Consider the following 10,881-nt stretch of genomic DNA (forward strand, 5'->3'; position numbering starts at 1 on the left):
AGCCTAAATCCTCAGCTGCCATGTGTAGTCCCGGCTCAACGGTAATCTCCATTCCATGTCCACAAGGCTTCTGCTGAGTCACGGACCTGTGGATTAAGGAGCGGCCTTTAAAAGGGTCTCCTCACCGTCTCCCTTCTCTTTTGTTTTCGCGTTGGTTCTCCACTGGTGGAGCTGCTGGAGCTGCAGGACCACCACTCACCAGACACCATGGCCCAGAAGGTGGTACTCATCACAGGCTGCTCCTCTGGGATCGGCCTCGCCTTGGCTGCCCGCATTGCAAAGGATGAGAAGAAAAGGTTCATGGGTAAAATAGCCAAAAAATGAAATAATCTAAATTTTGAATAACTTACAACTATGTTTCTAAAACTGTCTGTGTCATTGACACGCAAATAGACTGAGCAGTAAGAGAATAAAGAAATTAGAGATTGGTTTGTACATTTATGATCGTCGCTTAACGGCAAAGTGTCATTTATTTCTGAACCATGAAATTCTTATTACAAACTGCATCAATTGAACCCTGTCATATATTATTATGTTTTGCAGTATTGTTTTAGACAAGGGAAGGGTCCGTTATTAGTGAAGTTGCAGAGTGCCATATTTCTCAAGATTAACTCCTTTTCTCCTTATTGAAAATAAAGATGTAAATTAACAGTGAATATTCACGATTAAACTAAATAAAGATATCCAAGCAAATCAAAGAAGGAAAGGTGTTGTTAGGGGTTCAGCCAGCACCAATTCAACTGATTGCTATGAATGAACAGACCTCAATGCCAACAGCTTTCATTAGAACTACTTTCTATGTAAGAAATAGCCTCAATGTCTGCAGATCATTCCAAGCTACTGGGGCGTTGCATGTTTTGAATGATTTAAAGAATCTCCATAGTATTGTTATAGCAGGAAATATTTGGAGTAAAAGCCCAAGAACAAAACCACTATCAAGACAATCGCTTTGTTGTTTCATCAAAAACGTCATGCTTTCAAGTACTAAAGAAAGTCAGAGTTTCAAAGGAATTTGCTTGTTGCAGTATATGCCACCATGAGGAACTTGAGTAAGGGCGAGGCGCTGGTCGAGGCAGCGGGTCGGACCCTGGGCCGGACTTTGGAGCTCAAGCAGTTGGACGTGTGTGATGAGGACTCCATCAAAGCCTGCGTGGACAGCCTGCCAGAGCGCCGGGTGGACATACTCAGTAAGCACACACCATATGGTACAACTTAGTCCGTAAAATAGATCTGCAGCTTTGCACAGGTGCTCGGTGCTGCAACCATTTATACAGTACGGCACATACTTTGATAACATTCCTCGCCACGCCTGACTTCCTCTCTTAGTAAGCAATGCTGGGATGGGTCTGATTGGGCCCATCGAGTGTCAGTCCATTGATGAGATGAAGACCGTCATGGACACCAACTTCTTTGGGCTTGTGCGTCTTCTAAAGGAAATCCTACCTGACATGAAGAGAAGGAAAAGAGGCCATATAGTGGTCATTAGCAGCGTCATGGGCATTCAGGGTCGGTCACATCTCTTCATCCTGTTTTTTTTTAGTTACTACCCGCCGTTCTGACAGTGTTCGACTCTGTTTTCCAGGGATTTTATTCAACGACGTCTACGCAGCGTCCAAGTTTGCAGTGGAAGGCTTTTGCGAAAGCTTAGCGGTGCAAGCCCTGAGATTTGATCTGAAGTAAGATGCCGTGACGTTGCACGCTCCATTTTTTCTATTTTGCGCAACATTCTCAGTGAGATTCAAATTGGCTCCCAGGTTAGGGAAAACCACATTCCCCTTTAGGGACAACATGTAAATAAATGCCTGCAAAACCCACACTTATCTGTGGAGAAATATTTACGCAATCATATTGCACAACTGGACCCACTATTGAGAGGCTCATGTGCTAGGCAAAGTAGGTTGTGGCAACAAAAAAAAACATCACACCACAGCACATCCTGGTCTGGGGCAAGTACTAACACAAGAGCATTCATTAACCGAATACATCAGAGGGAACAGCACTGCAGCACTGTTCTTCTCCTCTTTTGCATCCCATCGGGTGAGGTATGAGGTATGTCTGTTGTGCCTTTCTGTCCTCAGTATCAGCCTGATAGAGCCAGGTCCTGTGATAACAGAGTTTGAGCGTAAAGTCTACGAGGAGGGCATGAAGACTGACCTCAGCAAAGCCGACAAGGTGACTGCTGACATGTTCGTCAACATCTACTTGAAGAACTACAATCAGATCTTTGAAACCCTCGGGCAGACTGCTGAAGATGTAGCCGAGGTGCAGCATCTTTGATCCCCATTCTTTGCCTCATCATTGTATCGTCTGTTCCTCTGGTTTTACATCCGCTCTGTGTTCTTCCCCCTACAGCATACTCTCAAGATCATCACCATGGAGAACCCCCCCTTCCGTCATCAAACCAACACGCTTTACACCCCTATGACTACGCTGAAATATGCTGACCCCAACGGCGACCTCCCCATTGACACGTTTTACAAAATGGTGTTTGAACACGACAAGGTCTTCAATGCCAGTTTGAACTTCCTCAAGCTTCTGCGCTGGAGAAGCCGAAAGAGCTTTACCTTGGAAAAGGACAAGAGCAACTAGAGTGCCATCGTGTATTTAGTGAGGTACATTCAGCCATGTTTAGGTTGACTGTAGTTTACCTTTATTCTATTATAAATATTTGTGATACATAAAATCTTAGCTGAGTGAAATACTGAATCTGTGTTCATTATGGACAAATAAAAATATGAAAGCTAAAAGTAAATGTGACAATGCATTTAAAACCACGAACTGACATATTTCATTACTCACTGAATCCTTTAAGCCTCAAAGCTCTTTATTACACAATACACTCACCTAAAGGATTATTAGGAACACCTGTTCAATTTCTCATTAATGCAATTATCTAATCAACCAATCACATGGCAGTTGCTTCAATGTATTTAGGAGTGTGGTCCTGGTCAAGACAATCTCCTGAACTCCAAACTGAATGTCAGAATGGGAAAGAAAGGTGATTTAAGCAATTTTGAGCGTGGCATGGTTGTTGGTGCCGGACGGGCCGGTCTGAGTATTTCACAATCTGCTCAGTTACTGGGATTTTCACGCACAACCATTTCTAGGGTTTACAAAGAATGGTGTGAAAATGGAAAAACATCCAGTATGCGGCAGTCCTGTAGGCGAAAATGCCTGGTTGATGCTAGAGGTCAGAGGAGAATGGGCCGACTGATTCAAGCTGATAGAAGAGCAACTTTGACTGAAATCACCACTCGTTACAACCGAGGTATGCAGCAAAGCATTTGTGAAGCCACAACACACACAACCTTGAGGCGGATGGGCTACAACAGCAGAAGACCCCACCGGGTACCACTCATCTCCACTACAAATAGGAAAAAGAGGCTACAATTTGCAAGAGCTCACCAAAATTGGACAGTTGAAGACTGCAAAAATGTTGCCTGGTCTGATGAGTCTAGATTTCTGTTTTCTAGAGTCAGAATTTGGCGTAAACGGAATGAGAACATGGATCCATCATGACTTGTGACCACTGTGCAGGCTGCTGGTGGTGGTGTAATGGTGTGGGGGGTGTTTTCTTGGCACACTTTAGGCCCCTTAGTGCCAATTGAGCATCGTTTAAATGCCACGGCTTACCTGAGCACTGTTTCTGACCATGTCCATCCCTAGAAGGGTTACAGGTTACAAATGAGTACGACTTTTTGAGTTTAAAGGTGAAAAAAATACGATTTTGTGGCGAAAGAGACTCAGTTGATGATTTCTCCGTGTGAAATGGTTATTTGAGGGGCAGGATGTGTTAAATATCTCGGGACATTTGTGGAATGTGGAAAAATAAATGTAGAGGTTTGAAAACCTGTTGTTTTGTTTTTTGGGTATCAAATAGTGAGTTGTGGGTGTCACGGGGTGTACTGAATTGAGCCATAATGTACCTGTTTCAGGTACATTATGTTTGTTTTGTTGTCTTTGTCTTATGAGACATTATTGCTCGTTTTTGGTCGGTCCGATTCAGACTGTATGTTTTCAGTCTTAAAGGACTGATGCGGTGCACTTGACGTTCGCTAATGTTACTTGACTGTTTTAGCTAGCACATGCTAACTATGCCGTCTGTCCGTAATACGTAAAATAAAACACCAGCAGAAGGAGCCCGTGTGCTCCCACACGCCCCCTTCAGGCAGACGAAGGTACTGGCTCAGGCTCCAGCAGTGAAAAGCAGGAAGGGAGACGCACAGTCCAGCTGCCTCCCTTACCACGTATTCACTGCGGCGTTATGTCAGACTAAAATACGTGAAATACAGGACCCAGTCTATGGAGTGTGAGGACATGTGATACAATTGTACAAACATTACATTGGAGACATATAGACACAATAATTGCACATCCTCAAATTGAGCAAAAACACGAGCCGCTCAACCAGGGTTTGTGCAATCCGAACTTTGATTAAGTTATTAAATATAACTCCTCGGTTGTTGCACCTTTGATTTAAATAACTGTGTCCGTGGGGCAGAAACAGTTTCTATAGAGTTAATTATGCTATGGCTGAGTGACTGCTCTGATGGAAGCGCAGAGAAGTGTGTAAGACTGCGACTCTGCATCCTGGTTTGAACTGCAAGTTGGCTGGTACTGTAAGTTCTAAGACCAACACTCCATCTCCTGGAAGAAACCTGCAATTGTTCTTTTTTTCTTGGCTTTAGGGGGAAATTTGTTTGCAATAGCAGCAGTACAGTAAATAAAATGAGAATGACAACATATACAGAGTACAGTAAAATAGCAGAATATAATAAATTAAACTAAAGTGAGGAGTATGTACAGTGGGGTGGAATATGCATGGAATTAAATTAAATTAAAAAAATAAAAAAGAGAGTAGTTCCTTGATATTAAATAAGACATTAGTGCAGTGGTTAAATAAACAAGGATTTAGCCAGTGTTTTGTTGTACAATCTATTTGCAGTTGGCAGAAATGTTTTCCTGTATTTGTCCTTGTGATAGCGGCGCTGGATCAACCTGTTGGAGGAGGTGCTCCGCTGTCGCTGCAGTAGATGGTGACGAGGGTGGTCCAGGATGTTGAACATTGATCAATTTTTTAGAACATAACTATTCAATGTCTGTATTTCTTATCTGTGTTGATAAAAGTATAATTTTGCTTTCAATGAAATATGCAATAATAGAGGTTACAATTAATATTAATATGTCTGTTTAGTTGAAGTTTAACTTTAACTGCTAAAATTCCACTCGGTGTATTGCTATTATTGTCATTATACGGCTCCAATTGTCATCTCCTCGAAGTTCTAGTTGCACTGCGCATGTGTTGCTTTGTAACAGGTTCGCACACTATCCGGTAGAGAAGCGTAGAAGAAGAAGTCGTCACGTGACGCTGTCCACTAGCTAAACTTCCTGTTTTTAATTCAGTCCGTATTTGTTCATGTTTGCCGTCACTTCTCAATATAATTTGTTTTTAACGAGCCGGATATAGATTCCAATAACTGCTAGGGGTGTGTGTTGGCCAAGGAAGCTCCGACACGCGTGTTTAATTGACCCCCGCTAGCTCCAGCTGGTGTGCGCTTCACGTCGTCACAAGCTGACAGCAGTAGGTCGGCAGTATGCTAGCGAGCACCATGGCCAGTCCGCTTCCAATGCACTGTGTGGCCTCTCTGAGGAAATCCCGAATCCATTTAAGAGCTGCTGCCCTGGGCCTCAACAAGCGAAACTACAGCAGCAAAAAGGGGTCTTCAACCGAGTATTTGCACCAAAGTGTTGTACCATCGATGCATTACCAGAAGAGTTTACCCAGGTAAGAAGCTAAATGAAATTGTACTCAAATGTTTACCTTTCATCCCGGAGCAACAAGACCCGGAGGTGTTGTTTGAATACAAAGTACCCTTGAAATGACAGGAGGAAGTAGCAAGGTGATCCCAGTTAGTAAAGGATGTAGGTGAAAGTGCACCCTGGATTTGAGGTGGATGACCACTAGGGGCCGTGTCATCTACTGATACCTCAGATCTACTGGACTCAAGAGGCTACTGTTCAGTTGGCCTAAAAATATATACTTTCATACAAAATGTTCCTACCCCGTATTGCAACTAACACTACAGCAATGTTTGCTGAATGGTTTTGTAAATTGTTTAGACTGCCCGTACCGAAGTTGGAGGATACTGTCGGGAGGTATCTAGCTGCACAGAGGCCTCTGTTGGATGAGGACCAGTTCAGGTGAGTTTTCAGAGAGACATCTGACCTTTTTAATAAGAAACGTAATGGTCTAAATCAAGTTCTTACTTATCAAGTATTTTAACGGTGAATCCGTAGAACAACGGAGAAAATCGCACAGGATTTTCAGAATGGTGTGGGGAAACAGCTGCACGAGGAACTGGTAGCTCAGGACAAAAACAACAAACACACAAGCTACATCTCTGGTAAGTGTGTCATTCCGAACACTTGAGCCCGAAAGTGAGCATCTCAAATATTCCAAATTGCTAGTGAATCTATTGAAATGATTTTCGTTCTCTCAGGTCCGTGGTTTGACATGTATCTATCTGCTCGTGAATCTGTGGTGCTGAACTTCAACCCCTTCATGTCCTTCAACCCTGACCCTAAGGCAGAGTACAATGACCAGCTTGTGAGGGCGACCAATGTGGTGTGTTCAGCAGTGCGCTTCATGAAAACTCTGCGAGCCGGGTTGCTAGAGCCAGAGGTTTTCCACCTCAACCCGGCGAAGAGTGACACCGATAGCTTCAAAAGATTAATCCGCTGGGTCCCGTCTTCACTGTCTTGGTATGGAGCTTACATGGTGAACGCTTACCCCCTGGACATGTCTCAATACTTTCGCCTCTTCAACTCCACTCGGATTCCCAAGAAGGGGAGAGATGAGCTCTTCACCGACGAGAAAGCGCGACATCTCCTAGTTATGAGGAAGGGCAACATGTATGTGTTTGACATTGTAGACAGGGATGGGAACTTGGTAAAGCCCGCAGAGATTCAGGCCCACTTGAAGCACATTCTGTGCGACCCAACGCCAGCGGCTGCCTTTCCTCTCGGGGTCCTGACCAGTGAGAACAGGGATGTGTGGGCCGGCCTGAGGGACAAGCTGATAGCTGCTGGAAACGCAGAGGATCTGCGGATTGTTGACAGCGCCCTTTTCTGTCTCAGTCTGGACGATGAAAGCATGAGGGACCACATCCACATCTCCCACAACATGCTGCACGGGGACGGCTGCAACCGGTGGTTCGACAAGTCCTTCACAGTCATTCTGACCAAAGATGGACAGGCAGCCATCAATTTTGAGCACTCCTGGGGCGATGGCGTCGCTGTACTTCGCTTTCAAAATGAGATCTTCAAAGACACCACGGAGTGTCCACTGGTGAACCCGGCGTCCACTGCTGCCGCTGTGGATTCAGCCTCTGCTGTGCGCAGACTGCAGTTCAACCTGGACAGCAAGCTGGAGAATGGCATCAAAAAGGCCAAGGAGAACTTTGACTCGAGCGTATCTAAACTCACGATTGACGCCATGGAGTTCAAGAAAGGGGGCAAGGCCCAGTTAAAGAAGAGCAAGTTGAGTCCAGATGCTGTAGCCCAGCTGGCTTTTCAAATGGGTTTCCTGAGGCAGTACGGACAGACAGTAGCCACATACGAGTCCTGCAGCACTGCAGCGTTCAGGCATGGCCGCACAGAGACCATCCGACCTGCCACCACACACACGCAACGATGTGCACGAGCCTTTGTTTCCCAGCGAGGACAACACAGCGTGGAGCAGCTACAGGCCATGCTGAGTGAATGCTCCAAATATCATGGACAGCTCACCAAAGAAGCAGCTATGGGTGAGTGTGTGTAAGACATTTCTGCATGAAGGTCATTTATTTGCAGGGATTTTTGTCGAGACTTTTTCTTTTGATGACTGGGTCGCACCTCAATTGCTAAAAACTAAATTAATCTTTAAATTAGCTATTTTAGATGAAAATCTCATCAAAACCAACACAAACGTTTTTTTTGGATCTTCTTTACTAACCACTTGTCATTTCTCCCACTAGGACAAGGTTTCGACCGTCACTTGTTTGCCCTGCGATACCTGGCCACCTCGAAGAGCGAGCCTCTGCACAGCCTCTACACGGACCCGGCTTACGCTGCCATCAACCACAACATCCTCTCCACCAGCACCCTCACCAGTCCAGCTGTGAGTCTGGGAGGCTTCGCCCCGGTGGTGCCTGATGGCTTTGGCGTTGGCTACGGTGTCCATGACGACTGGATCGGCTGCAATGTCTCCAGCTACCCAGCTCGCAACGTCCATGAATTCCTGCAGTGTGTCCACAAGTCCTTAGAGGACATTTTCACTGTCCTAGAGGGAAAGACCCTCGGCTAAGGAACGGGTGTTTGTCATCCAAAATCTTTGATTTTACACAACAGCAGTGATCAGTGTATTTATCTGCGAAATGATCTATTGAGTGAGATAAATATCTAATACACCACTAACTATACACATAGAGGATCGCAGTGCTTAGGTATGAATTTATTATACATTTGATGGTTGAGACTTTAAATTTATTGGTTTAAGGTGTTTGGAAATAACTATAGATTAACAGATGATTATACAAACTGATGGAATTGGGGGGGGGGGAATAGTGTATTATAGTGTGAGCCAAGAGATGTCTTCTGTGTATAATTTCAAATAAATCTCATTAAACTGAATATACGCACCACTTAAAGAGATTAAACCATGTGTGCTGTGTACTTTGGCCTCATTTGAATTGTTAGTCTGTGGTAGGGTGACAGGATACAAGGTTCAGAGTACAATATGTATGCAGCACAGCTTTACAGATGTATAACTTCAGAATGAAGTCAACTTCTGTGCCTCATCAGCATGTTGAATCAACTTTTGCCTTTTGTCACAGTAAGCTCTGCTCATGGATGTGTTAGAATGTATTTTGAAATAAAAATCTAATGACATGTTTTATAAATGTTTGTTTCATGAATGCTATTTACAAATGTTTTTTATACGGATATAAATTATTGTGAATGTTGCGCCATGATGTCAATATCAGCAGAAGATTAGTGTAATGAATTATCACGAGTACCGTAGACAAGTATATATGAGTAATTCCACAAGCTTGATCTACGACTTGTTGCACAGCTGCATCACCTTCCTAATGTCTTGTAGCGCTGGACATTAATATTGGTCAGACGAGCATAACTGTGCTGGTGAATACTTGTGTATTAGCTTTGAAGTGAAGTCGTTGACCCTCCCGGGTGGATCAGTCTGCATGTAGAATAAGGCCAAAAAGCAGTCTGAGTAGCTGTACTGTATATGGTCATTCGGATACTCACTCGAATTGGTTTGTTTATGGTTTGACGGTTATTTTAACCATAACGCTACTGGTCATTATTGGGAGGGAGACCTGTCAGCTTTTCCAAAGACTCGGGAGTAACAGTTAACAAGTGCAACCAGCTGCTAACGTAAAATACTTCAATGAGAACACTGGTTTGCATTCAGTACTCATTTGCTGCATTTCACTATGTTATATACATGGACAGGAGTGTTTGTGTATAATATACATATATCCAATCATCTATGTCCCTCCTTGTATTTTACTTTTCAAAGAAACATTGAGTTTTCACAATAAAATGCACATCACCTGTGAGGGTCGGGCAGTTGAATAAATAAGTGACGTTTGGACTTTCTTGTCACATTTTGCAATGATGTTACCTGAATTATGAATAAAAAATACATAAACACACTGACTGACACTACTGTAATAAACTAAATAAAGGGTTGTTTTGTGACCGCCACTGTGCAACCATGTGACACTGACCAGCGGCAACCGGGCCCTTCCACTGTGCACAATGTGTCACTGGTGATGTCAGAAATTGGCCATTTCAAGACATATATTTGGGTAAAAATGGTAACATGTTTGCCCCAAACACTACCACAATTAAGACACATTGGTAACAAATGACTGAATCTTATGACTGAAATACTGACTTGTCAGCTTCAAGTTTCAGTGAAGATATGCAGCAACAGCTGATCTCATCTTGGAGCTTAGAAACGTGACACGGCCCAGTTAAAGAGCAAGTTGAGTCCAGATGCTGCAGCCCAGCTGGCTTTTCAAATGGGTTTCTGAGGCAGTACGGACAGACAGTAGCCACACACGAGTCCTGCAGCGTTCACTACGATGTGCACAACCAGAACAGTGTGAAGCAACCACAGCCCACGAAGGCTCTAAATATCCTGGACAGCTGAGCAAAGCAGCATTCAGGGGTATGTGTTCATTGTGAAATATTATTAATATACCCCTGGGGGTGCGCGAGCTGCGACCAGGGGGTGCGCGAGAGGAAAAATGTAATGGCGGTCAGTTTGTGGGATTTTTCCATACAATAAAAAAGCATCAACAGTAAACATTTCCTTTGTAATCACTTTTATTTTAAATATAAAAACTATAATTTATTATGAAGAAGAGAGCTGCTGTCTCTACCTCTATTCATGCTCTTCCTTTATGCACTGCAGCCGCTAGGCTATATGCGTGCCAATTTGTTCATCGATGGTTTAAATATGCTTAACTGGCTGAAAACAGGGAAACTGTCAAGTGGGACGTCTTATGATAAAGTTGTTAGTCACGAAGAAGGAGAGGGACCAAGAGAGAGTCCAGATTTGGAGGCAACAGAGACGGAGAGAATAGAGACAGAAAATGAGCAGGATTCAGAAAATGCACAGGAGGAAACCGAAGAGGAGGGTAGGAGATGCCAAAAAAGAAGTGTTGAGGGTGAACACCAGACGGGGAAAAAAAGATAATATGAAAATTATCTTGGTCTGGGATTCACTTGGATCGGCGATACAGATTGTCCGAAGCCTGAGTGCGTGTTGTGCAGTAAATTTCTAGCAAACAGCTATCTGAAGCCATCTTA

At 43.8% G+C, this 10,881-nt stretch overlaps 2 protein-coding genes across 2 annotated transcripts; both read left to right on the top strand.

Moving 5' to 3' along the window:
- The first annotated feature begins 207 nt into the window (after positions 1–207).
- zgc:109982 (uncharacterized protein LOC553564 homolog) lies at positions 208–3,446 on the top strand. Its single transcript, XM_037468995.2, has 6 exons — positions 208–304; positions 1,026–1,187; positions 1,327–1,506; positions 1,583–1,676; positions 2,079–2,262; positions 2,353–3,446. Exons 1-6 carry the CDS (start codon positions 208–210, stop codon positions 2,587–2,589), a joined length of 954 nt encoding a protein of 317 aa, XP_037324892.1. The 3' UTR covers positions 2,590–3,446.
- A 1,887-nt stretch (positions 3,447–5,333) lies between these two features.
- On the top strand, positions 5,334–9,072 carry cpt2 (carnitine palmitoyltransferase 2). Its single transcript, XM_037468987.2, has 5 exons — positions 5,334–5,785; positions 6,121–6,201; positions 6,298–6,404; positions 6,501–7,805; positions 8,016–9,072. The coding sequence occupies exons 1-5, from the start codon at positions 5,595–5,597 to the stop codon at positions 8,342–8,344; spliced, it is 2,013 nt and encodes a 670-aa protein (XP_037324884.1). The 5' UTR covers positions 5,334–5,594; the 3' UTR covers positions 8,345–9,072.
- The last annotated feature ends 1,809 nt before the right edge of the window (positions 9,073–10,881 follow it).

The sequence above is a fragment of the Pungitius pungitius genome, chromosome 7 (genome assembly GCF_949316345.1).
Source record: "Pungitius pungitius chromosome 7, fPunPun2.1, whole genome shotgun sequence".
Taxonomy (NCBI): Eukaryota; Metazoa; Chordata; class Actinopteri; order Perciformes; family Gasterosteidae; genus Pungitius; species Pungitius pungitius.

Coding starts and splice junctions, on each gene's coding strand:
- zgc:109982 (XM_037468995.2), top strand. CDS start 208: ATGGCCCAGAAGGTGGTACTCATCACAGGCTGCTCCTCTGGGATCGGC. Junction 1,507..1,582: donor CAGCGTCATGGGCATTCAGG/GTCGGTCACATC, acceptor TCTGTTTTCCAG/GGATTTTATTCAACGACGTC. Junction 1,677..2,078: donor GCCCTGAGATTTGATCTGAA/GTAAGATGCCGT, acceptor TTCTGTCCTCAG/TATCAGCCTGATAGAGCCAG.
- cpt2 (XM_037468987.2), top strand. CDS start 5,595: ATGCTAGCGAGCACCATGGCCAGTCCGCTTCCAATGCACTGTGTGGCC. Junction 6,202..6,297: donor TTGGATGAGGACCAGTTCAG/GTGAGTTTTCAG, acceptor GTGAATCCGTAG/AACAACGGAGAAAATCGCAC. Junction 7,806..8,015: donor CACCAAAGAAGCAGCTATGG/GTGAGTGTGTGT, acceptor TTCTCCCACTAG/GACAAGGTTTCGACCGTCAC.